The sequence below is a fragment of the Rhodofomes roseus genome (assembly GCF_022264815.1).
Source record: "Rhodofomes roseus strain CIRM-BRFM 1785 chromosome Unknown C8Q71scaffold_12, whole genome shotgun sequence".
In the NCBI taxonomy this organism is placed as follows: domain Eukaryota; kingdom Fungi; phylum Basidiomycota; class Agaricomycetes; order Polyporales; family Fomitopsidaceae; genus Rhodofomes; species Rhodofomes roseus.
In genome coordinates, this window is record NW_025952968.1 from 711,738 (window position 1) to 734,907 (window position 23,170).

Below are 23,170 nucleotides of genomic sequence, written 5' to 3' on the forward strand. Positions count from 1 at the left end.
ACGCCGTGGTATACAAATCAGAACCAGTGTTATTCTGTCGAAACCGTCACTCAAACAGCAGTAGGCTCCTCTACACTTTGCTCGATTTCTCGTTGGTCATTCTCCGTAGGGTTGCTCCATCCCATGCGCGACACGATGTACTCCTGACCGATAACCTCGACGCCTACTCGGATAGCCTCCACGACCAGATCCTCCACCCATTCGAACTCGTCCCAGAAGTCAAGCCATTTACACGGAACGGCTTGGGTGACCGTGGAATGGTTCAACTGATGCGTAGGATCCGAGAGATAAAGCAGGAACTGCAGGGACGACTGTGTAGTCGGCGTTGCTGGAGTGACGACCTCAGCATTCACGGAGGGTTGGGGAAGAGGGAAGGTCGTCATGTATGGTTGTATGCGGATGTAGACGTAGGAGTAGGTGGTGGGATTCTGAGCTGACGATGGGTGCGTTTGTTGGGGCTTCGCGTTGTGCTTGATGATCTCGTCGATGTTGGCCTTCGCGCCCCGATCAGTCGTCAAGAACAACATGAGATTTCCTCGACTAACCTGTGCAAGCTTCAACGCCGCCTCGAACCCTTCCACGGCGTTCAACTCTCTCTTGCCGTTAGCGGGTTCCTTGGGCCGGAACTCGTCGCCTCGGTTGACTACGAGGTCTCCACCTTCCACCTGCTCCAAGATCTGACAACGAGCTTGAGCCAACAATGTTATCGACGCACGGAGACATCAACGCACCCTTGACAGCGCTCTGTATACGAGTGATTCGACGCCGTCATACCCGGCCATATCGTGGCTGAGCCAGACCTGAATGACTTCATGCTCTGAAATGGGCGGAGCAACAACATTAAGAATATCGGTGAGAGTGGACAGTCCGACCCTCTTGAAGTCGGTGCCTACAGTATGGTTGAGAATCAAGTCTCCTGCCTCACGACCCAAGGCGACGCACCGAGTTTATTCAGCTGAGCTGTCCTTGCATACTCTATGACCCCCTCACTCCACTTGCGAGCCTGCTCGTTCTTCTTCACCTGTTCGTCCACAGCAGTCCTAGCCTGCTGAATAGCAGCGCTAGCACTCGACCATACGCTGCCCCAACCCCAAACCCCTCCAGGAGCGGCATGGCCTTCCTGAGCGCTATCATTTGGAGTGACTGGAGTACCCAAGCGCGAACCAGAGGCTTCGGTCTTGGAAGTAGAGCTGGTATTCGTCGGTAACAGAGGTGTTGCCGCACCTACGCGTACTCGCTCGGTGCTCTTCCGTACGGTTGGTCCGGGCGTTCCTGCACGCGACAAGGGCCGTTCGATGTGGGACGTCGTTATACGCGGAGGCTCCGAGCTCTTCTGCGTGATTTCGTCTATGAATGCGTACACCTCGGCTTCTCCGCCGGGCGGCGGTTGGGAGGCTTGGGTAGACTCGGGGACACCCTCTGGGGGTGCCAATGAGTCGAGATCGTCGAGAAACTGCAGAGCTTCTTCTTGCTTGGACTTGGACTTTGTGGTCATTGCTGGAACAGATGGCTGCTTGTGGAGTGGAAGTAGTGAGGCCCTTGCTCGAGAGCGCGACTGGGCGGATGGGGTCAGCGTCAAGTAACCAGCAATAGCAGTATGCGCCCTGGCAGCGGCGTGATCGAGACGCGCGGCCGCATGCCACGACTCTCGGTGGCTTGCGCGCGCGACCTCAGCTAGATACTTATGCATTCGGAGGCTTGCATTCCTCCGTGTAGTCGTGAGTCAATATAAATTAAGCTTGAAATCGGCTTGAAACAAGCGCAGGACTCGTGTCACGCACTCAGATACTCAGACCAACAGACAGTACTGAATATACAACTATGTAGATTGGCCGTTCGGCCTTACAATGAGGACGCATTGACTGTAACCGCAATTCTCGAGCACGAATGTATACGATAGAATGCGACCAGAAACCAGATGATTATTGTGGAATTGGTGTACGGAGAGAAGTGGTTCGTGGGCACCGTATGTAGGTTGGGCGGAGTCAGGACTAGTACTTGCCTTGTGATTAATATATTGCAGCGGGTATTCGTATTCACGTGTGCAGTGGCCACCCGGCGACCAGTGCTCGCCTCTCGGTCTCGTAGTGTTCTTGCCCGTACACACCTTGTGCAGACACCATGTCTGCTCTGTCTGCTCTGTCTGCTATTCTCGCGGATCCTACGTACCATGATTATCTCGCCATTCTCAAGGGTGCCCGGAACGGCCTCGTGTACGGTGTCAAAGTGCGCTTTCCTCATGCGCTAATCATGGCCGTTCTATTTGGGCGCGGAGAGTGAGTGGTACAGTCCCCGCCATGTCTGCCTGCTCATCTGGCAACGCATAGCTGGCTCACCCGCCTTCGGACGATACTTCGTGCCACCAAGCAACACGCTCTCAATCTCGCCAAATTCGTGTCCATATATAAGGCGCTTCTGCTCGTCCAGAAGAGGCTGAATGGTGGTATGCAACGAAGCGCAGACACGTTCATAGCTGGCCTCATCAGCGGATACTTTGTCTTCGGTGATCGGAATGCTGTCAACGAACAGGTGAGTGTACGTGTCTATTGAACCTCGTCATAGGCCTAATGTGTGCTTCAGATCGTCCTCTACGTTTGTTCGCGGGTGGTGGCATCTTTCATCCCGCGTGCAGATTCGCCTTACTCCATGAAGTCTACATCTCCCATTTCCGTGAAGCCCGTCCCGCCCGACGCCACCAAGTTCTCCATCTTCGCCGCACTATGCTGGGGCGCGGTCATGTGGCTGTTCAATGAGAAGGGGGAGACGATCCAGCCCGGCATGTTCAATTCCATGGTATACCTGTACCGCGATTCTGAACACTGGGACAACCTGCGGACGCTCTTATGGCACAACAAATGAGGGTGCACTACCAAATGCATTATCTGCGACTGCTGTGACACGAAATGTTGTAGTTCAACAGCGTTGTACAGGTCACTCCTTTTAATGGTAGTAATCCTGATGACGCAGCCTATTTATGACTGCTCAATACGCGCGAGCAAGGTCCATGAAATCTACAATGGCTCTGATACATTCTGTGCAATGGCGTTCCAGCGCGTGCTCACTGCTATCGAATATCTCGCTGTGAGCCTAGGCCCAAGAACATGATCACGTGTCGGAGGTGCGCGACGCGGAGGCGGGGTCGCAGGCTCAAGAGCGTCTCGCAGTCTGAGGATAAGTATAAAAGAGCCTTTGACTTGACTTAGGTGGACCTCTTAGCACTCTCTTTCCTCTGCCCATTGTCCGTGACGGAGGTCTCGCCTGTCATCAACGAGTCGCGGGTCTGCATCGAGGCACCTCCCTGGAGCATCATGCAACGCCTTCACGCATCTGCCCGGCTTCCCAAAGCCCCTCGTATCCCTAACTTCGTGTGGTGCGCAATCTTTACAGCAATTGGAGGCTTCGTGTTTGGATTCGACACTGGGAGTATCGGCTCAATCACTACGATGCCCCAGTTCGTCTCCCGCTTCTCGAAGTCCGGCGTCTTGTCGGCGACGATCCAGGGCCTCATTGTTTCAATCATCCTCATCACAGCTTCCATGGCTTCCCTCGTCTCTGGACCTCTCTCAGATCGCATTTCCCGGACGAGGACCATCTCTCTCGGGGCAATCATATTTGCAGGTGGCAGCGCTATTTCATGCGCTTCACGAACTCTAGCTATGTTGTTCGTCGGGAGATGTTTGGCCGGCATCGGTGAAGGCCTGTTTCTATCGGCAGTCACGGTGTACGCAGTAGAGATCGCGCCAGCGTCCGCTAGAGGTAGGCTCGGCTCGATGGTGCAACTTCTGTGCACGATGGGTATCGCGTCCGGTGGGTCGTCGTCCGTGGACTATCCATGCACTCCGTCCCTTATCGCTAAACAGGGTACTTCATATGTTATGGCACTGTCCGAATTCCTACCTCTCTGTCTTGGAGATTTCCCTTCGGATTGCAGGCAGTTGTTTCTACTGCATTAGCAGTGGGATCCCCCTTCCTACCGCATTCACCGCGCTGGCTTCGTCATGTGGGTCGAGCGGCCGACGCGGATGCGGCCTGGGCGACATTGGGCGTTGGGTCCGCTGATGCTCAGAAGACGGAAGAGAATGCAAGCAGAGATGCAACGCAGCGATTGAGCTGGTGGCTAGAAGCGCAACAGCTGTGGAAGGAGGGTGTGAGAGCGAGAACTGCTCTGGGTGTCTTCCTAATGGGAATGCAGCAGGTGCATATACCCATTCGCTTATGGCGTAGGGGTAACTGAGATGATGTATTCACAGGCCTCAGGAATCGACGGTGTCCTCTATGTAGGTTGGCTGTACTCATTTACATGTCGCATGGCTAAACTCTCCACCCCATAGTATGCTCCGGTCCTATTCGCGCAAGCTGGTCTATCGGCCTCGACGGCGTCGTTCGTGGCATCAGGGGTTTCCGGTTTGATCAACGTCATCTGTACAATTATCGTTCAAATCTTCGCCGATGACTGTCAGTCAGGATTCCTGTGCTTGATAACTTTCATGCTCACATCGCTCGCAGGGGGACGCAGGCCTTCCATGATCTTTGGCGGGGCCGTCATCGGATTATCCATGGTCTCAATTGGTTCTCTTTATGCTTCGCAGGCTTCGGACACACCAGCTGGGCGTTGGGCGATTATCGTGTTGATCTACATATTCGTTGTCGGGTTCTGCGCTAGCTGGGCCATCGTAACTCGTATCATCTGTAGCGAAATACAGCCAATGCGAACCAGGGCTGCTGCGACTAGCCTTGGGCAATGTGCCAACTGGGTGCGTACAGCTACGTGTCTCACATGTGATCTAGACTGAGACAATACAATCTAAAGGTAGTGAACTGGATCATAGCGTTTACAACGCCAATGTTCCTTGCGCGCACGTCTTCGGGCCCCTACTTTCTATTTGGCAGCTGCTCCCTGGTCACCACGCTCGTTTGTTTGGCCTTCCAGCCCGAGACAAGAGGCGCCACACTCGAGGAGGTCGACAAAGCATTCGAGGTAGCGCCTTGGAAAGCTGCGCTCAAACGGCGACGGGAGCGTTCTTCCAGTCCGGCGCCGGGCATTGTCGAGGAATACGAACTTTCTCCTCGCTCGCGCCCTCAGACCATCATGCCGGGGCACGATATCGATGAAAACGTCGAAGAAATGGACGTGATTCGCCTTCCAGAGGTTAGCTTTGGCGGACCTTGGCATTGGGTGCGTTGAGTTGACCACCAGGATTGCAAGTAGGTGTGAAGGATGTCCGGTATATGTCATGAAGCAGTCGCATTCCAATTCCATGCTCTTCGTACGCTCAGATGCAGGGGATGTTTGACATGGACCACCATATGTCTGCTGACACTGCGCTTCAATGAACGGCGCGGACTGACGAGCTTTTTGCCAAGAGGATGCAATGCCACCACGGACATCTATAAGGTCAATTGTCAAGCACGGTGCGACAGAATTGTGCCCCACATCACTGACCGAGCAGACCGAACTCGGCGCAGACATTCATCGAGGCCATTGCGCAGACCTTCTCTGACGGATTCGGAAGGTGCCCTTCCTGATGAGGAAGGTGTTGTACGTCAAACCACTCGATCGCAAGTTCACTTTCGTTCACGTCACGGCCAGCCACTCCAGAAGCCGCGGCGGGATTTGAATCTGACGGACCCTTGTATAAAGAGGCTGCAGGCATCGACGGCTCCTCATCCCAGGTCTCTCCTTCCTCTCCTTAGCTTATCCTTTTCTAGTCATCGTCAAGTTCAAGTACAGCCTAGTCAAGATGCGCAGCCCAGTCATCGCCTTCTCCATCCTCGCGGCTGCGGCGGTCGGCCCCTCTCTAGTTGCTGGCGCCCCGACCTCGCCCAACCCCGACTCGGCGCACTCGCCTCGCCAGCTCTCCAACCCCATGAACCGCCTTGACACCCCTGGCCTCCCGGTCCAGCCCCCCGTCTCCCCCCCCGCAGGCTTGCCCCTCTCGAAGGCAAGCAAGGACGTCCAACCGCCCTCGATTCTCTCTGGTATCGGCATCTTGGGCGGTGGCGACAACTCGGACTCCAAGGGCAGTGACAAGCCTGATCCGAGCACCCATCGGCAAGCCGAGCAGCAGCTGCACAACCCCTCGTCTTCGCTCGACGCGTACACGACCCACAGCAGGCGTGCCTCGGACATGAACACCGCTGGTGGCAACTCATACACGGGTGCCTCCAGCGATACTTCTGGTGGTTCCGTTGTCTCGGTCGCTCATGGTGGAGATTTTGGGGGCGACGACGATGACGACATTGACGAGGATGGCCTCACGAACGCCGGTGGCAGTGAGTATCTTTCTGAACTGTCTGACTTATCGGCACTAAGCCTGTCCTCAGACACTGGTGGCGCTGCTGGCGAGGGCTTCAGCGGTTTCAGCTACGGTGGCGACGGTGATGGCAAGGGCGCCGGTGGTAACGCCTACTCTGGTGCAGTTGGGCCCTCGGAAGGTGGTGACGTGGTCAGTGCCAGTGATCACGGTATCGACAACACCGCTGCCAGTGAGTCCGTTTTTTCGATACACAGTGCGATGCGCTAACTACCTTGCAGACGCTGGCGGTGCCGGTGGCTTCGACGAGTCCGGTGATGCCAACGGCGGTGACGCCGCGGGCAACATTGTCGACGGCGTCGACACCTCGGACTACACTGTCCGCCGCAAGCGTGGGCAGGATTCCGGTACCGCCGGTGGCAACGCGTACTCGGGCGCCAGCAGCAATGTCGATGGTGGCAATGTCATCAACCACTCGGAAGACGAGGGCGAGACATTTAACGACGCTGCGCGTGAGTATTACGTCCGGTCTGTCTCCGGTTCTTACTAAACATGGGTCACAGAGACTGGTGGTGATGCTGGCGAAACCTACTCTGGCGACGCTAACGGTGGGGAAGGTGATGGCTTCGGCCCTGGTGGTAACGCGTACAGCGGCGCGACGGGCAGCGCTGTCGGCGGCAGCGTCATCAACAGCGGCGGCTTCGTTGAAAACGAAGACACGGTCACTGGCGGCGATGGTGGTGAGAGCGAGAGCGGGGATGCCGAGGGTGGTGACGCTTGAGCCACTAGACAGCGTTGTATGGAACGGCCTTGACGATGATTTAATTTGTTAGCTTACAATCTAGTCCTCCTTTCTCTGGTACTGCCCTGACACCGCTTGCTTGAGTGGAAAAACAAGGACGAAGACAACGTGCGCATCAAGAGTAGAACGTAGTCGCATCGATCATCCTAATCATACAAGTCTGCTTGCATACCGCGCTCAAACTCAAGCCTCGTCTCTAGGCAGCGTCCATCCCGGCTGCAATCTCCCCGCCAGATTTCCCACCGGGCCTGACAACCCACCTTGGCTCTTGAAACTCTCTAAGAAGTTCTTGATCAGGTTGTAATCTAGACCTTCCCCAGGATCTTCGGGATCACTATCTTCGTCGCCGTTCTGTCCTGTCTCCAGGGCGGCTCGAAGTTCAGCGTCCATGGCGGCTTCAATATCGACGTTCTGACCCGCTGTTGCCTTTGCCTTGGCTTTGCCCTTGTCCACAGAGTCAGACCTACCGACGTCAGAGGGTTCTTGGCTCGATCGCATCCGGGCAAGTTCAATGTCCATGGCCTGCATGACAGCCTCAAAAGAATCCAAGTTGGGATTCACGTTTGGGCGGGGACCTGGTGCTGGTATACGGGTATTGTCACTTGCCAACTGGACCCCATCGTTGTCCTGGTAAAGCGTCGTGGACGCGGCTTTCGTTGACGTGGTCTTCGCGACGAATTGCGAAGGCACGTATGCTAGTCATATTGAAATCAGTATTGACTACCGATCTCAGGAGCAGATATGACTGACCACCCCTGCTTTGACGTTCCTGGACGATATCATTCCACTGCTCATTTGATACGCCTAGTGCCTGCCGTGCGAATTCGAGGAACTCTTCTTCTTCGTCTTCCATATCAACCTCAATGTCACCAACGATCTGCGGTTTGTCTTCCTCTTCGTCGTCCGCTTCGCCGTCTTCCTCATCTGTCTCATCATCTGAGTCGACTCCATCATATATATCGCGCGGAATAATGGGGGGACGGATCGGTTGCTGAGGTAGTTCCGAAGCCGATGCGACAGAATTCTGAGATGGGACGTCCTCCCTCATCTCTGTCTCCATGGTAATAGTGGTGACTCTTTGTGAATTGACGTAGTAGGATGATGGCATCTTGCCATAATCCGATGCATCAATTGGAGGGACAAGACTATCCAAAGCGGTTTGTCTTCGCGCCCTTTCGGCGGCGTCTATGCTGTCTTGAGGCTGAGTCGCTCCTGTATGCTCGGTTTCTTCGGTGTCCTCGTCCTCATCGGAGTCGCTGAACTCCTCGTCCGAGAATTGTTCGCTGCATCAAGTTTGTGTCAGTCAAATATCAGTGCCTGGTAACCGCATACGCACTCCGCAAATCTTGCTCCCTCGATATCACCCTCACCCTCTACAAACTCCTCCATTTTCTTAGCAAAATCGTGTAGGCGGGTAGCTTGTTGTTTTGCGGCGCGGTTCTCGGCCGACTCCGCGGAAGTAGCATCAACGTCCACAGCGTTCGACGAATCCTTCGAGCCGAAGTTCTGTTCAAGCATCGAGTCGAGTGTGTCAGCGTCTACATTGAGCCAGTCATCGGGGTCCTCTTGTTCTGCAGCCGGGATATACACATCTCCCGCGCGAGACAGTGCAGTATTCACTGTGGCGGCAAATGAAGGTCTACTGGCATCGCTGCTCATAAAACAGTTCGTCAGTTCAGCAATGAACATCTCCGAACGTCCACGTACTCTTCTCTACGAGCTTCCAAAAATGCTTCGACGGCCTGACCCTCCAGTTCGTTCCAGCGTCGGGACCCCTCGATCTCTCCTCTGAAATATCCAGACGATTCCAAATTCTGGATGTACTTGACATAATCAGCATTGCGCCGTAATGTCTCTTTGCGCGCCGCAGCCTGTAAACCGGTCAATCGTTGGTCATTGCAAGGGATTGAAAACCCCCACGCACAGATGATTGCATAGCCTCTGATGAAATTCTCGTAGAATCCGAGCGGCCTTTGCTCTCCTGGAACATCATTTCGAAGCCGCATGCCTATGTGCAGTCGATGAGGAGCAAGCTGAGCAGCAATACCTAGAAACGCACAATCTTCATACCGATATCACGCCATCTCCATTCCTGTGTGCCTTCTACCTCCTGCCATCGTCCGAATACCTTGGGCGGGTAGAACTTTTGACCCGCAAGCTGCGCATATGCAGTGCGCGTCATCTTCACAGATGTCAGGACAGATGGCTCAGGAGGAAACCGCGACATCTTGTGAGCTGCCTGAAGAATGGTCAGCATGCACGGTATGGCCATTGTACTCGGTACACGCACACGTAGTTGCAGAGCATCGCGCGTGTAGAATGTCTCAATCGGTTTTTGGATGAGCGACGGATCCACGGCCAAAGCTTGAGCGATGTCGACCGGAAGATAGGCCTTTGCAACGTGAACATGCTGGAGAGCGGCCGCAGGATATCTGCCGGTAATGTCAGGAGTTGCCACGACGCACTCAAGTTGATTCTTACCCATGTATCCTCTTCCAGACGAGCTGCTCGACTGCCAAAGGAGCGAGTGTATCTATGAGTGGGTCTCGCACGACCCTAGAAGCATCTAGTACAGATATGTAGTCGTCGATGTCGTCTTGTGTAGGGTCGCCTTCATCATCATTGTCTTTGGTCTGCGGGTAGCGTCTATGTCGAGGTTTGCTAGACGGTGCAGAGACGTGTGAGAGAGGAATGAGGTGCAGGTGGGATTGATAAATCCAAACCTATTTGGATGAGTTCATTATGAAGACCAAAAAAAAAAGGGGGAGGAGCACTTGCCCTATTCTCAGCATTGCTAGGGGTGACCCACGACGGCAGAGCTTCCGCCGCTTCAATGAGCAAGAATTCGCCGTCCGAGTCGAAAACGCTGCCGTTTGATAAGTTTAGAGTTGAGTGGACTGCAAGGCAGCTCGACTGACCTGATCGCGGCGTCCCACTTGGCACTAAGTTCTCTGAGTAGCCAGACTGCACACCACTCATCGTCTACACAGTCGCCCACTCTCATTCTCCCCTCAAGCATCCACCCTTGCCCATCTGTGTTCTCCACCACCTTCATCTCAAAGGCATCACGATGCCAGAGGTGACCGGGAAGTAGGCTGTCAACGTAGGAACGCATAAGGGTTGCAAGAGTGGTCACAGAAGCCCGATCGGTGAGATCGTCTCGCGGGTAGAGCGTATATTGCAGGGTGTCCTCCGAGATCACTGGAGGCCTATTAAATATGTCAGAGACAGTCGAGACAGACATTTTGTGAAGTATGGGAGTGACGGCGAGAAGAGAGGCAGCGGTGGACTTGTGGCGAGAACGGCTGAAGCGCTGAAGCGCTGAAGGCTGGCCGCAGGATGTGCTCAGAGCTGAGTAAGCGCTCCTGACGCCAATTTGGCGACGCGTCGACGTCACGGGACCCTTCCGGAGACCTTCCCCTTTTCGGTGACGTATCGTTCTGAGCGCTCAAGACAGCGTTGCGCTCGGCCAGCGCCACCGACCACCGCGACTAGGATGGCGACCTCGAAGGACCGCATTCTGCTGGCCGTCATAGGGGATGAGGTGAGTAACTCGTCCCAGTCCATCGTGACCCATACATAACGTCGCTTCCAGGACACCGTAACAGGTATGCTGCTCGCCGGCATTGGGCAGGTGGACCAGCGTCAGAAGCGGAACTTCCTCGTCGTTGACTCCAGTGAGTGCAGCAATCCCCAAAACATAAGTGACATCCCCGGAGCTCATATTATTCTACCAGAGACCAATGTGCCCGCCATTGAGACTGCTTTCGAAGAGTTCACCCAGCGGAAGGACATCGCCATTCTTCTCATTAACCAACATGCATGTGCCATTTCTTCCCGCACCATGCTGCTCATACTGAAACCATATATATCTTTAGATCGCGGAGAAGATCAGGCCTTTGGTGGACAAGTATGAGCAGGCATTCCCCGCGTTACTGGAAATACCCTCGAAGGACCATCCGTATGGTGCGTCGATATACTTCTCTGCAGCTGGATCTTTGCACTCATGCAATCGCAGACCCCAATAAGGATTCGGTATTGAAACGTGTTCAGAAGCTATTTGGTGAATAAGGAGACAATATCATATCGCCCGCACTATGCACCGTGTATCGCAAGTGAGTGGTTGTATTTGCGGTAGCAACGGTAGTCGTACATCTGTATAATACACAAGAGTTGCTGCATGCACTCAAAGGATGGCAGTAGAACGCCCAGAAATTATGAATACCATGACATTATGGGCTCGTTGTCTCTTACGCCCGCAGAGCGTTCAATGAAGATCCGTTTGGAGTTCCAGCTTCGTGAATCTACCACTGAAGATCAGATTTGAAGCCATCTTGTATCAAATATCAGACCCACTTGGAACATCCACGAATAGGTACCGGAACTTGTAATATCCGTCATCATCCTATAGAGAGGTCAGAGATAGGGCTCGGATTGAAGAACGTAGTGACTTGAATCCGATACATACCAGTATCAGGTCGGCGTGCACCTCGCCCTCTGAGTAAGTACTGCCGTCCGCAGTGTCCCCACTCTCCGTCGAACTTTTGGTCGTGCTCCTCAACCCCGAGAACAAACCGGTGAAACCGGAGGTCCACCTTTTCTCCTCCTTCTCCTGCTTGACCTCTTCCTTCGTCGGCTGTTCCAGTTGGGATCGCGGCAGGGGATCACCACTCAGGAAATGGAAGAGCTCCTTGGCTGAATCCATGGTTGCCTGAGCACGGGCCTTGGTCTTCTCCACGAGCTCGTCCGTTGTCAGATTCGCTAATGACGATGTTGTCCGCTTCACCCAAGCTGATGCCTTTTCAGCGTAGGACACATCCTCTGAGTCTTCCTCAGATGCTCTCGACCCCATTGAGCGAGCTTGGACATAGAAGTGTAGCAGCATGTGCTCCCTATTCGCAGAATCGACGACCACTTGTGACGCGACATGGTGGTTGCGGTGTCGTGGACGGGCCAGAGACGGGGGATTGTTGTGGAAGACAAGCGAGCCCTGTAGGTATCTCGCAAGCTTCACAGCACATCAGTCAGTCAAATGAGATATGCAAGGCGCGCGACATACAGCGGGGGATGCTTTGATCTTCTCGCAGGCTTCTCCGTACAGCACAGTAGCCGAGTTCTTGGAGAAGAGCTCCGAGGTCAAGGCGTAGATGAGCACGGCTGACAGGCCGGCACCGACGAGGATCACCGCGAGGTTTGTCGTGCGTGCAGTCGTTCGCGCAACTTCGTTTACAAGTCATATCGACAGGTCCAAGAGTATATCTGAGCTGATACACATGACTGATCCGCGCAGGGCGCACCTTTACCAGCCGTACTCAGTTCGGACCACTTCTTGGTGTTACCGCCGCCCCGCGGTGTAGGTGGAATGATCCCCAGCTGGAATGGGCCCACATAGTCTTCTCCGCGAGTCTCTCGTTGTTTCTGTTCCAGTGCACTGGAGAGAAGAGACGATGCAGCGACCCGATCGTTGTGAGTAGCGTACGACCTGCAGACGGTGAATCGCCAGTGCTTTGGTCGCATGTTCATTGCCTGGGGACGAGCATGACACGAAGAAATCCGAGTGAGGAGTCTTTCGACTTTGACAGGCAACATAGCCTTCGTGGGCGTTGAGCTCGAGTAAATGCGGATGGTAGTGGTCAGCTGTAGAGTGACCGTCTCAGCTTCCATCGGACACGGTACACGTGATGCACAAATAACGCGTCGCTAGCGAGCCGCGAGTCCGACTAGTCTCCCCTAGGCAGACCTTAAAGAAGACCTCTTGGACGGACAGGAGGGCGGTCTTCTAGCCGCGACGGGGTGCATTGCGCGGTCTATTGCAAGCTTCAGTATTGCCTCACTGTCGTCATGCTACTTCACTGCGTGCTAGAAATCATGTCCAATAACATTCGACAGGACACTTCCGAGCGGATTAAATGTACGGTACGCTTCTACATGGTCCTACTGTCCAAAGTCAGCCAGTCTTTCCGCCACCGTCTTTTTGAGCTTTCAGATCCATCAGCATCATACCGCGATGCTAACGCTAGGGGGAACATGACTTACCGGAGGGCTGATGCCATTGCCCTCGAAGTACGCCAGAACGAACTCAGTGGCGAGCCAGTCGCTTTGCACAGATCCTAGGTCACGAACGATCAACGAGCGCGGTTGCGCTCCCGGGGCAGTAAGCAGGATCTCGAGGGGTGAATGTTTTGCAAGTGGAGTATTCGGGAACATTGACTTGAATTTGCGTAGCGGCGAGAGAATGCCAAGTTCCTCATCCGCAGGTAAGCTTCCGCGCTGTTTGCATAGCACCATGCGCGCCTGCAAGGCGCGCACGAACCCATCGCGCAGGTGGCTGTACGACGTCGACCGCGTAGGCACTTCGAATCACCGACGCTGTGAGCTGCAAGGAGACAGAATCATGACAAGGGCACGCACTGATCCGTAGGACACAAGCTGTGTTCCGTACAATGTAGTCAATCTTTTCGTCCGGCGATGCAGACTTAGGGATCTGACGCTGCCAATCACTGTGTGAACTTCCGCATGCACTACTCCTCTACTTACGTTGAGGCTAGGGTTCGCGAGATCTGCATAGAATCCAACAGAGTAGACCTTGATACCCAGGAAAGAGACCGTTCTGACACCAAGCCCGACCAACGAGAATTCCGGAAGGGGTGTTTTGGATGGAATGTGGAGTGTCTTCGGGAACGCGATTGAGGTGGCCGGGTCCACTAAATACTAGGGTCTTCAGACGGGACAGTGCTGCCACACAAGATTACAAGACGAACGCTCGGTGTCTTGTGAATCTCCGTCAGGTGGCGGAGCATCGAGCCGCACTGTTGAGCCGAAAGCAGTGGCGGCGGTGACAGCCAAAGCAGAGTACCAGAAGAGCCTCCGGGCCTGACGAGGTTGGCTCCGGGAGTGGGTATGCAGAGCACGGGTCACTGCCGTGCGGCTGCGACAGCTGTTCGCGAGCCAGGCTACCGCGCGTGTGTGAGTGGCGGCCAGCATGGATGTCTGTATGGGAGAGAGTAGAATGCCGTTCGGACAACGTTGCTGCAGTCTCAGACTCAGACTGAGAGAGCGTCGGCGGCGAGTGCGCACTGTGAGCGCTGCACGTGATGGGGGAGGGTACGCGGTCGGGCGTCTGGGGCGTACGCGTCTCGGTCGCTGTTGGCATTAGGTGGACAGTGTCTCCCGCGAGGCTCTGCATCCCGCTCTCATCATCCACGGCCGCGTCATCACTGCGACGCGTAGGCCACCTGGGGACTCGTAAGCCCATCGTCCGACCCATATAAGACCGCATCGTTGCCGTGTGCGTTCATTCTATCGCCTCGTATTGCCCCCGAACTAATGATCGAATTTGACGCACTCGCAGTCTTATTGCCCCCAGCCCTCTCTATTGACACCGTCATGGAGGACGACGACCTCTCCCTGTACGAGTCCCCCACCTGGGACTCGGGTTCCCTCACCCCTGGCCAGTCGGCCTTCGAGAGACACAAAGCCTCTTTACAGACGCTCCTAGACTGGCTGCCTTACGAATGCGAGTCGGTCGAGGATATGCATGCCAACCTCGAATATATTGTGTCACGCCTGGCGATTTGTGCGGAAACGCGGAACTGGCTTACCCTCACGACCTGGGACGGTATCCTTCAGTGGTTCGTTTCTGCAGTTCCCCGTTCGCATCTATTACTGAATTCTATGTAGCTGGCTCCTCATGCATTATCCAATGCCTAAGCCTATGCGCGTCAAGCTCGTCCATCTCTATTACGAACTATGCCTTGTCCCAGGATTAGAATCCCGTGTGGTCCGCAACTGGGCGGATATACTCTCGCGCCTACTTGCCAACAGGCCAGACCAAAGACGCAAGCTAGAAAGCACAGACCTCCAGCTGTCTTGGAAGCCCTTGTGGCGCGTTCTTCAAAAAGAATTGTGGCCGAAGAGACGCCTCCAGGACTCCTCGTAAGGCCTCGTCCACTCAGAGCAGTTCATGGATGTTCACGACGCGGTGCAGCCGAAACATGGTCAATATTCTGCTCTTTGTGGCAGAGCTATCTAAGAGGTACTATCCGGCCAGCGAGATCCCTGAGATGATGACCACGTTCCTGCCTCTGCTGACCAAAGACGTGAGCGCTGCGCGTATACGCTGTCCGAGTATCACTGACATTAACATCTTGCTCAGTCGGCCCTAACGATGGTCCCAGTCATGACGTCTTTCCTCCCGCCTACGCATAGTCATATCTACTTGCCTTCTCTCTTCAAGATTTGGGAGGCGTTCAATTCGTCCGTAATCGACGACAGAATGATTGACATGTGTGGAAGCCTCTCGGAAGAACACGTCGCTGGTAAAGCCGGGGATGCTGGAGAGGAAGGCGGGGCTGCATGGCAGGATGTAGGTATTTGGACCGACTCGCAGTTCAAATTTCTAGCTGGCAAGGCCTTGAACTCCATGCGTAAGTCGGGTGGAGCCCCTTCGCACTCACGCGCGCTGACTGTACTGCAATAGATGTTCCCGTGGGAGGAAGCAAGGTCGATATTAATCACAATTTACACAGTGAGCGATAACTGAACACAGATCCACAGGGTGCGAGCACAACTGCAGGACACGCGGACCTTTATGGCGACAAGAACGGTCTCAGAATCAAGAAGCCCATAAACAGAGCAAGTGAGTGATCCAAGCTGACATAATGCAACCTACTCACGAGCGTACGCAACTTTCAGATGGTCTTGCCAAACTTTTCGTATTCTCCATGTGCATAGACGGCCCCGTCCGCGAGGAGACCGGTGAGGTGAAACGAGGACAACACTTCTCGCCTCAGCCGACTGGCTACCTCGCTGGTTCGAAGGCTCTTGATCACCTAGACAAGTTGATCACCAGCACAGAGAGCTACTTCCACCCTTCGAATCAGGGCTTCTGGAGCTTGATTGTGCGTCTCTCACAAACTCATCTCCGAACGTCAATCACTGAAGCGTCGCCAGTTGACCATGTTCCTGCACCGTCTTACGGCTGAATTTTCGAAGCGATGGCAGGAGGAGCAAGAGCCAACCTGCAAGACGCCCATCGTTCGTTGCGGAATATAGCCCTCCAATTGACACACGCTAATAGTGCCATTCAGACTCGTCGTCTTACCCTTGATATGCGCCGCGCCTTTGTGACCACGCTACGGACGGCCGCTCTCCTGTCGATGTTCTCCAAAGACCCGTTCACCATGGGGTACGCACAGGCATCATTGCGCTCGCTTGCTTTCATCGAGCCGAAGTTGATAATGCCGGATCTACTCGAGCGAGCGTACAATGGCCTCGAGGTGGTCAATGAGACTCATCGCACGACGGCAGTCTTGACGATGTTGGCAGGTGTCGCGCATCCGTTGGTCTGCGAGAAGGCGTGGCTAGGCGGGCAGAAACACGTAGTACCCTTGTTGGAGATGTGTATACCGGGTATTGATCTCGTACGTCGGTTCAATATGCATCTGAGCTTCTCTGACAAATTGATCTATAGAACGACCACGTCAAGACTATCTGCGCTTGCATGTTCATCTCTTCGGTCGTACAGTACATCAGGATCGGAGACGTCTCAATGCACTCAGCTGGCGTCCCGCTCACAGACGATGCAACAGCCGGAGAAATGATAGACATCGATGAGGCTGCAGACAGTCAACTGCCTGACCGTGCCGTGGGTGCTGGCGCGCCCGTCATGAACAAAGAGGAGGAACGTGCTGCGGCAAGAGAGAGCACGACCGCTTTTGCTGGTGATGTACAACATAATTTTCCAGAGGCGAGCGCTCATGTACTCCTTGCGTTTTAGACTGGGTGACCGCGATGTTCAGGCGCGTGCTCGCGCTGTACGAGAACCTGCCTGAGGAAGGCGGCCGGCGGGCCACCACCGGGGGCAAGATGGAAGAAAGCGTTCTGAGTGCCATCAAGAACATGCTGGATATCGTCTGCTTGCACCTGTCTGACGCACTCTTCGATCTCGTGCTGAGATTGGTCTACGATTACGCCACCACAAACGCGAAAGCAAATGCTGTCAGAGCATTCGGACAGTTGATCTCGTGTCTATCTAGGGCACAGCCTGAGAAGACAGTGACGAAGTTCTTGCCCTTCTGCATAGATCAGATCAAGGAGGAGTTAAGGCATGGCGCATCCAGCATGCGCACGACCTCCGTCCACACGCCTATCCCTTCTGACACGACCTTGCATTGGAGTATGTGCCGCCCTTCAACTTTCCAATTGGCTAACCAACAATCTTTGCACAGATATATCTATCCTTCGCGGATGCTTTGCTTATGGGGGTGCAGTGGTCAGTAGTTCTTGCGCATCTCACTGTGGCGTAGCTCATGACGTATACCAGCTTGTGAAGTACAAACCCGAGATTCTGTCCCTGACATCCCTTCTCGTCGAGAGGGCCAAGAGCGAGCGCGGTTACAGTAGCACCGGACGTCTGCTCAATCGAGTACTCTCTACCCTAACGTCCATATACCCAGTAAACAGTCGCTGTGTCAACACGAAGGAGTGGAACAAGCCAGGTGCGCTGGGACGAGTCGTCGGAGACGAACCGGCTGACGTATCGCGCCCGTAACAGAGTTCGATCAAATTCACTTGAAGTACTGGGGGACGTTGTATGATCCCCAGGACGCGGAGATTGAATGGCACGGTACGAAGCATGTCTAGCAAGGAGAGTGTGTTCTCATCTCACTTTAGTGCCGTCGTCGGACGAGATTGGCTTCGCATTGGAGATCTTGGACAAAGTCGCATCACCTGCCCTAGACAAGGTGGAGGCTCTCGCGAAAATCGCGGACAGTTGGGACGAAGTAGGACGGAATGACTTCTGCCGGTCAGCTCTATGCGTGCCCCGTTCACTTCGTGAACTGACTCGTGTACCACAGATACTTGTGTGCGCTCAGATCGATGTGGAGCGGGTTGTCAACACTATTCCAAGAGGGACCAAAGGTCGTTGCGAACCCTTGTCTCAACACAGAATGCGAGTTACCCGAGCTTCTTGTGACCCCCTTGGACGTGAAGTGTGGGTTCGCATTGGCTGATCCGCAGGATCCGCGATACCAGACAGCTATGGCATCAAGGACGAGATTTGGCGAAGTCCTCCACAGCGCTTCCGCCGCTTTGCGACAGCTGAAGGGTGGGGAGGACCACCTTGATGCCCTTGTTGGCCTCTCGAAGTCCATAGATGTCTATCTGCTCGACTATGCAATGACACGATCGACCTTCGATTCTTTGCGCAAAGCCTATATACAGTCTCGAGAGTGAGTACCCTAGTTGTTGAGTTGCGACCCCCTGATTATGACAGTTGTCTAGTGCAACACGCATGTGGTCTCGACAGCGCTCAAGTCCAAGAATGGTCTTGATCAGGAGAGCGCACGCTTACCACGCCGGGCGTGTCTACATGCATGCCCTATACCGCCGACGTTCCCAACTAGATGATCATCTACTACAAGATCTGGTCGAGATGTCGTTGTCGCCTTACTTGAGGTTGCGGAAGTGAGTCACGTTGTACATCGCCTTTCTCGCACTCATGTACTCTGCAGACATGCACAGGCGGTTCTTTACAATGCATGCGGTGTGAGTACACATCTCATGTCAGCTTTTCTACGGGCTCAATTCTCGTATATCCAGTACTTCGTACGATCCACGAAACTATGCCTACCCTATGTGTTCGGAGCTCTTGCGAAGGGCACAGATCCCGACCGTATGAAGGGCGCCTTGCATGTTCTGTGGAATAAAGGCATAGGTGAGCACACCGCGATGGTGAATGTTCGCTCGCTCACAGATTTGATCAGCTTCATACGCTCTTGCCGGTACGTGCGCGCGCTCAGGAGACCATTGAATATCGACCTGACTACTATGAAGACATTGACTACAGCGGGCAGTACTTGCTATCTGTGCTAAATTGTCAACATCAAGAGAAGGTCTGTTGGTCTTCCTGGTGGTCGATGTCTACGAGGCTGACGTGCATCCATCAGCCTTCTATCCAGAAGATTGTAGGCAATCTGGCACAAGACGCACTGGCATACCTCGCTGAAGATGCAGTCCATACTGATGCTTGCGTGGAAGACCACCCAGGAGTTGCCAAGGCTGTCGCTGAGGTGAAGCAAGAGTGCAATCTTGCACACGATCATCAGAGTCTTTTGTTGCGTGCTGCTGAGAAGCGCGCAGCGCGCAGCAGACTTCGAAACAAGAGACACACGGACACTGTGAGTATCAACCGTGATAACGAATGGTGCCGCTAACCTGCTCCTGAACAGCTTTCTGCAGTTCTCAACGTCGCGATGCGACCGGTGACACATGTTTGTGCCAATATCAATCGTGTTGCACCTTTTCACTCATGGATGCGTATGCAGTGGCGGTATGTCGAGATGGCGACGCAATTCCTGTTCCGCTTTCTACGGAGGGATATCAGCCCTCCTCCCGAACTTTCAAGCTTCTTCGTGGCCAAATCCGTCGACCCGCATCCGACAACAAGGCTTGTTGCTCAGAAGTAAGTGCATGCTGCATCTCAGGATGCACCTAGTATTGATGTGACACAAGGGCCGTCGTCCGACTGACGTATCATATCAAGATACGCACATATGCTAGGACAAACGACGAGATGTGGTTGGATGAATGGCGTTGTCCGCTCGAAACCGATGTAACCATAGTGGATCCAACTGCTTTCTTAAAGACCCTGGAACAGCCGCCGCAGGCGGACGTTAATGGACGGTACGAACTGCTCGATCAACGGTTCAATTCTGGCTGCTACAATTGACATACAGATCGACTTATGTGGACAAGATCTCCACTGGTTTCATTGCATGGCAATCGACGTTGAAAGCGTACAGAGTTGTTCCAGAGGGAGATCCGCCGTTCTTGTGGGACACTTCCTCGATCCCTGCTTTGCAAAGCATGAAGGCTGCCCTGAGCGAGAGCGAATTCGTACCAAGTCTGATCTCGCGATGGTCTCAAGAGTCAAGCAAGAACATTGCTTCACCGGATCTTAGGATGGACAATGTCACGTATATGAAATCACTTGGTAGGGTGTTCCCTTGCATTACACGGCGCCGTACTTATGAGCCGGGGAACATAGCCAAGATCTTCCAACATGAGCTGCTCGAGCTTATACTTCCTGCCATCGAGCCGTTGCTCAAGGATAGCGATCGCTTCAAACAACGTGCGGGCGCAGAGATGGTTATTGGTCTACTACGAGGTTCGTCGTTGGAGGTGTGGCTCTACGTGATTCTGAAATGTGGAGCTAGGGTCGAAGCACTGGCCGAAGCAATGGCGCGACCAGTTATGGGGCTGGTTCATGGCGCAGATACAGGCCATTCACAATAGCATCAGACCTGATACATTGTCTTTCTGGGATGCAGCGTTCAATGTGAGGCGCCTTGGTCGTTGTGGAGACCTATTTGCTGAGGCATGTCACAGGAGCTACTGATAGAAAGGGATCCATGGCGGTCTGAACCCTTCATCAAGTGGATTCTCTCGCTGCCTTTGGACTTCCACGGAGATTCGACTTTCGCTAGTGAGTTGTCCCATGGTAATATTGACTTTGACTCTTACTGTAGATGGCCAGTGACCAAATCCCTAATGCTATTCAATGCCGTTATCGACAGCCTTGGTTTGCGATTCCTCCCGGCTTGCGACAAGTACATGCGCCTCTTCTTGGATAACGCAAACACAGGCTATGCGGAGGTGAGTGACATGTCGTCTCCAACTAATCAGCACTCGGATTCATCAGTGGCATTCAGATCCGGACCCAAATCGCGCAAAATCTGCATGCTATTATCGCGACCCAATGGCGACCAACATACCCTTCGACCGATGCATTCCTCCGTGCCTGCGAACAGCAACGGGATCCTCTGCATATCAGGTCAGTCCTGGTCTATGCTACGTCACTCAGCGTGCTAAGCGACACTCCAGAGATGCCAGATACATGGATCGCATCGTCTCAATCGTACAGCTGTTCCCGCAGTGGAGATTGGAACGATTGCCGCCGCCGCGAGTCGCACATTCCCAATACGACAAAGTGGGCTTGACGAGTGAGAGGTCCCACTGACTCGAGTGACCACGTCTAAGACCCTTCATCACAGTGCTTCAGTGGTTCTGGGAGTGTTCGCACAATCCGCAAGCCGTCCTGGTGCTTCCGTACTTGGTCGCTATGCTGTTCGTGTCTTGCACTTCATGAGCGCAACAAATGAACTGACGGGATCCAGACCTGAGATTCTACGCATGTCCGAGCTCAATGACAACTCGGAACTGCAGAAATACAGTTCTGCCGTTCTGTACGTCCTGTCCGCAGTGGATCCGCCCGAGGAGTACGCTGGGGCCATCGCGGAGAGCTTTTTGGAGGCGATCAAATCATCATCGGTGAGTCGTCCCGCTCATTATGGGGGCCTCGGAGTCTCACCAGACCGCAGTCATGGCGTATCCGTTTGAAGGCGCTTCCCACATTGCTCGTGTTCTATTACCGCAACCTCATGAGCATACCTGGGGACGTCACATCAAAGATCATGGATGTTCTTCTCGACTGCCTGGCGGATGAGAACGTTGAGGTACGCGACATGGCCTCGAAGATGTTGTCGGGCGTTGTGCGTTGTTCTCAACGCCACAGTATTCTGTCTCTCAAGGTACGTGACACGACAACAGCACCTCTGTTGGTTCACCCGATCAATGCGTTTTAGGATCATTTCCTTGCATCCGCGAGCAAAGCGAGGTTGCCCAACCGGCGAGATCCAACCTATGCAGAATCACTGCGCACGCTGCACTCTGCTATTCTGGGACTCTGTGCACTGATCGATAGCTTCCCATACTTGGTGGAGCCTTGGATGCCACCTCTGACCGATGGTGAGTCATACTCGGGCCGCTTCGCGCCAATGAGCTGACGGTCCCGTAGTATTGGCTATGCACGCAACGGATCCAGCACCCATCTCGACGACTATACGGAAGTGCGCCTCAGAGTTCAAGAAGGTATGTACAAGCTACCAATGACCTCTACAACTTGTCTCACTGCCTCTCACTTTGACAGACGCATCAGGCAAGGACGTTGTGTGTTTCTCTACTTCAACGGCTGACCGTCCTGTAGGATACTTGGCACAAGGATCAGCTGGCGTTCGACGAAGATCAATTGCAGAATCTCTCTACCATGCTTGTCGGAACATCGTACTGTGAGTAGTCTGATTGCGTAGTCGAGCTCCGGACTACCAACAATCTACTAACAATTCCTCATAGACGCGTAATTGCTGAATCTCGCAAGGTGTCGCTAGCTGCTGGTGTAGGCCTCGATCATGGATGCACGAGTATTTCTTGTTATAATCGCACTGTATGAGCTACGATATCAAGCCATGTATTGAGATGAATGGCGCATTTCTTGTATCCCTAGAATGAATCCAGATAATTCTTCGCGACGCGGCTCATAGGAGAATCCTCAGATCCTATGGTGTACGATGCTGAGGTACGGGACCGTCAATCATGAAAGGCTGTATTTCATAGGACAGGCCATCCAGGATGTTGATAATTCTGCGGAATGCTTCCTGCTTCCTGTGTGGGCTAGCACGTGAAGCGCAGCGAGACACGATGACGACTGTGGGCCGGGACCCGTTGAGAGTCTAAGTAGCTAAAGGAGGCAAGTACAGTGCGCCCGAGTGTGAATTCTCTCGAGTCTCGGCGGGACCATTCAGCGACGATCCAGACAACCAGGGGCTGCCAAGTAGTGGAGAAGGTGGGAGATCGTCTGAATCCGTCACGGTTTGGCACGCGTCCGTGAAGGTTTGTATCGGCGTCGACAGGGATGGACGTTGCCAGAGTTATCGAAGTTTCGACGCCGTCTGTCTCGTCTGCTTCCCTTCTACTAGTCAAATCAACCGTCCACTTGACCCTGCCGGTAGCTAGTCAGCTAGTTGGATTCACGATACACTTCGAGTCTCGAACGCGCCATGCTTCCGTAGCATATGGAACACTCGACGACCCAACCCGAGGGAGGCCCTAGTAGTCATCCATCGGTATCTGTACAGTGTCTTTCTTGTATTCGCATGACGTCTTGTGAAGACTGTAATGTGTCAAATCGTAAGTAGAAGGGCGGTCCATAGGCTAAGCTCTATGCGCGCTCGACAGATCTGGTAGGATCGCCTGAAGAGACATTGAGTACAAC

The 23,170-nt window shown here is 53.9% G+C and overlaps 9 protein-coding genes across 9 annotated transcripts; 5 read left to right on the forward strand and 4 right to left on the reverse strand.

Annotated features, from left to right (window-relative positions):
• Positions 1-50: 50 nt before the first annotated feature.
• C8Q71DRAFT_797325 (maintenance of telomere capping protein 1) lies at positions 51-1,495 on the reverse strand (the record flags this gene model as incomplete). The annotated part of the gene is made up of 4 exons (XM_047925737.1): positions 51-494; positions 546-677; positions 732-889; positions 943-1,495. 4 exons carry the CDS (start codon positions 1,493-1,495, stop codon positions 51-53), a joined length of 1,287 nt encoding a protein of 428 aa, XP_047778178.1.
• A 560-nt stretch (positions 1,496-2,055) lies between these two features.
• Positions 2,056-3,047, forward strand: C8Q71DRAFT_763500 (peroxisomal membrane protein 4). Its single transcript, XM_047924003.1, has 3 exons — positions 2,056-2,276; positions 2,328-2,529; positions 2,581-3,047. The coding sequence occupies exons 1-3, from the start codon at positions 2,122-2,124 to the stop codon at positions 2,857-2,859; spliced, it is 636 nt and encodes a 211-aa protein (XP_047778179.1). The 5' UTR covers positions 2,056-2,121; the 3' UTR covers positions 2,860-3,047.
• A 261-nt stretch (positions 3,048-3,308) lies between these two features.
• C8Q71DRAFT_709601 (general substrate transporter) lies at positions 3,309-5,185 on the forward strand (the record flags this gene model as incomplete). Its single annotated transcript, XM_047920694.1, has 6 exons — positions 3,309-3,807; positions 3,861-4,195; positions 4,251-4,277; positions 4,332-4,455; positions 4,507-4,754; positions 4,811-5,185. 6 exons carry the CDS (start codon positions 3,309-3,311, stop codon positions 5,183-5,185), a joined length of 1,608 nt encoding a protein of 535 aa, XP_047778180.1.
• A 556-nt stretch (positions 5,186-5,741) lies between these two features.
• On the forward strand, positions 5,742-7,035 carry C8Q71DRAFT_724389 (uncharacterized protein; the record flags this gene model as incomplete). The annotated part of the gene is made up of 4 exons (XM_047921632.1): positions 5,742-6,273; positions 6,325-6,486; positions 6,536-6,766; positions 6,818-7,035. The coding sequence occupies 4 exons, from the start codon at positions 5,742-5,744 to the stop codon at positions 7,033-7,035; spliced, it is 1,143 nt and encodes a 380-aa protein (XP_047778181.1).
• Positions 7,036-7,171: 136 nt separating this feature from the next.
• Positions 7,172-10,392, reverse strand: C8Q71DRAFT_822952 (SGT1-domain-containing protein). The gene is made up of 10 exons (XM_047926227.1): positions 9,975-10,392; positions 9,835-9,922; positions 9,538-9,779; positions 9,347-9,488; positions 9,116-9,295; positions 8,981-9,064; positions 8,764-8,927; positions 8,393-8,707; positions 7,807-8,339; positions 7,172-7,751 (listed from the first exon to the last, which is right to left on the reverse strand). Exons 1-10 carry the CDS (start codon positions 10,298-10,300, stop codon positions 7,240-7,242), a joined length of 2,586 nt encoding a protein of 861 aa, XP_047778182.1. The 5' UTR covers positions 10,301-10,392; the 3' UTR covers positions 7,172-7,239.
• A 96-nt stretch (positions 10,393-10,488) lies between these two features.
• On the forward strand, positions 10,489-11,294 carry C8Q71DRAFT_97129 (ATPase, V1 complex, subunit F). The gene is made up of 5 exons (XM_047929226.1): positions 10,489-10,600; positions 10,652-10,733; positions 10,794-10,876; positions 10,935-11,022; positions 11,075-11,294. The coding sequence occupies exons 1-5, from the start codon at positions 10,553-10,555 to the stop codon at positions 11,125-11,127; spliced, it is 354 nt and encodes a 117-aa protein (XP_047778183.1). The 5' UTR covers positions 10,489-10,552; the 3' UTR covers positions 11,128-11,294.
• Positions 11,272-12,573, reverse strand: C8Q71DRAFT_797330 (TIM21-domain-containing protein; the record flags this gene model as incomplete). Its single annotated transcript, XM_047925738.1, has 5 exons — positions 11,272-11,360; positions 11,413-11,461; positions 11,525-12,064; positions 12,116-12,276; positions 12,354-12,573. The coding sequence occupies 5 exons, from the start codon at positions 12,571-12,573 to the stop codon at positions 11,272-11,274; spliced, it is 1,059 nt and encodes a 352-aa protein (XP_047778184.1).
• A 343-nt stretch (positions 12,574-12,916) lies between these two features.
• Positions 12,917-14,150, reverse strand: C8Q71DRAFT_763515 (chalcone-flavanone isomerase-domain-containing protein). Its single transcript, XM_047924004.1, has 5 exons — positions 13,818-14,150; positions 13,594-13,760; positions 13,468-13,540; positions 13,093-13,409; positions 12,917-13,035 (listed from the first exon to the last, which is right to left on the reverse strand). Exons 1-5 carry the CDS (start codon positions 14,038-14,040, stop codon positions 12,991-12,993), a joined length of 825 nt encoding a protein of 274 aa, XP_047778185.1. The 5' UTR covers positions 14,041-14,150; the 3' UTR covers positions 12,917-12,990.
• Positions 14,151-14,211: 61 nt separating this feature from the next.
• Positions 14,212-22,427, forward strand: C8Q71DRAFT_763520 (ARM repeat-containing protein). The gene is made up of 41 exons (XM_047924005.1): positions 14,212-14,344; positions 14,408-14,687; positions 14,737-14,991; positions 15,044-15,155; positions 15,212-15,482; positions 15,536-15,558; positions 15,613-15,694; positions 15,751-15,956; positions 16,009-16,092; positions 16,146-16,478; positions 16,529-16,778; positions 16,835-17,233; positions 17,286-17,329; positions 17,381-17,555; positions 17,612-17,683; positions 17,731-17,863; positions 17,916-18,290; positions 18,343-18,525; positions 18,573-18,606; positions 18,661-18,775; positions 18,825-18,842; positions 18,895-18,953; positions 19,008-19,238; positions 19,290-19,331; positions 19,386-19,522; positions 19,573-19,743; positions 19,797-20,053; positions 20,108-20,227; positions 20,277-20,398; positions 20,449-20,545; positions 20,597-20,715; positions 20,772-20,893; positions 20,944-21,062; positions 21,114-21,186; positions 21,237-21,390; positions 21,441-21,650; positions 21,705-21,867; positions 21,917-21,990; positions 22,049-22,057; positions 22,106-22,187; positions 22,252-22,427. Exons 2-41 carry the CDS (start codon positions 14,443-14,445, stop codon positions 22,257-22,259), a joined length of 5,778 nt encoding a protein of 1,925 aa, XP_047778186.1. The 5' UTR covers positions 14,212-14,344; positions 14,408-14,442; the 3' UTR covers positions 22,260-22,427.
• The last annotated feature ends 743 nt before the right edge of the window (positions 22,428-23,170 follow it).

Bases quoted from the DNA above. Each gene is read 5' to 3' on its own strand.
- C8Q71DRAFT_763500 (XM_047924003.1), top strand. From the start codon at position 2,122: ATGTCTGCTCTGTCTGCTCTGTCTGCTATTCTCGCGGATCCTACGTAC. The intron at 2,277-2,327 runs GTGAGTGGTACA...GGCAACGCATAG, and splicing joins GTTCTATTTGGGCGCGGAGA to CTGGCTCACCCGCCTTCGGA. The intron at 2,530-2,580 runs GTGAGTGTACGT...TGTGTGCTTCAG, and splicing joins GGAATGCTGTCAACGAACAG to ATCGTCCTCTACGTTTGTTC.
- C8Q71DRAFT_822952 (XM_047926227.1), bottom strand. From the start codon at position 10,300: ATGTCTGTCTCGACTGTCTCTGACATATTTAATAGGCCTCCAGTGATC. The intron at 9,296-9,346 runs GTGCGTGTACCG...ACCATTCTTCAG, and splicing joins GCGATGCTCTGCAACTACGT to GCAGCTCACAAGATGTCGCG. The intron at 7,752-7,806 runs GTCAGTCATATC...CAATATGACTAG, and splicing joins GGAACGTCAAAGCAGGGGTG to CATACGTGCCTTCGCAATTC.
- C8Q71DRAFT_97129 (XM_047929226.1), top strand. From the start codon at position 10,553: ATGGCGACCTCGAAGGACCGCATTCTGCTGGCCGTCATAGGGGATGAG. The intron at 10,734-10,793 runs GTGAGTGCAGCA...TTATTCTACCAG, and splicing joins CTTCCTCGTCGTTGACTCCA to AGACCAATGTGCCCGCCATT. The intron at 10,877-10,934 runs GCATGTGCCATT...ATATATCTTTAG, and splicing joins TTCTTCTCATTAACCAACAT to ATCGCGGAGAAGATCAGGCC.
- C8Q71DRAFT_763515 (XM_047924004.1), bottom strand. From the start codon at position 14,040: ATGCTGGCCGCCACTCACACACGCGCGGTAGCCTGGCTCGCGAACAGC. The intron at 13,761-13,817 runs GTTCGTCTTGTA...CCTAGTATTTAG, and splicing joins AGATTCACAAGACACCGAGC to TGGACCCGGCCACCTCAATC. The intron at 13,541-13,593 runs GTAAGTAGAGGA...TGGCAGCGTCAG, and splicing joins TCGCGAACCCTAGCCTCAAC to ATCCCTAAGTCTGCATCGCC.
- C8Q71DRAFT_763520 (XM_047924005.1), top strand. From the start codon at position 14,443: ATGGAGGACGACGACCTCTCCCTGTACGAGTCCCCCACCTGGGACTCG. The intron at 15,156-15,211 runs GTGAGCGCTGCG...CATCTTGCTCAG, and splicing joins TGCCTCTGCTGACCAAAGAC to TCGGCCCTAACGATGGTCCC. The intron at 19,332-19,385 runs GTTTGTGCCAAT...ATGCGTATGCAG, and splicing joins CGATGCGACCGGTGACACAT to TGGCGGTATGTCGAGATGGC.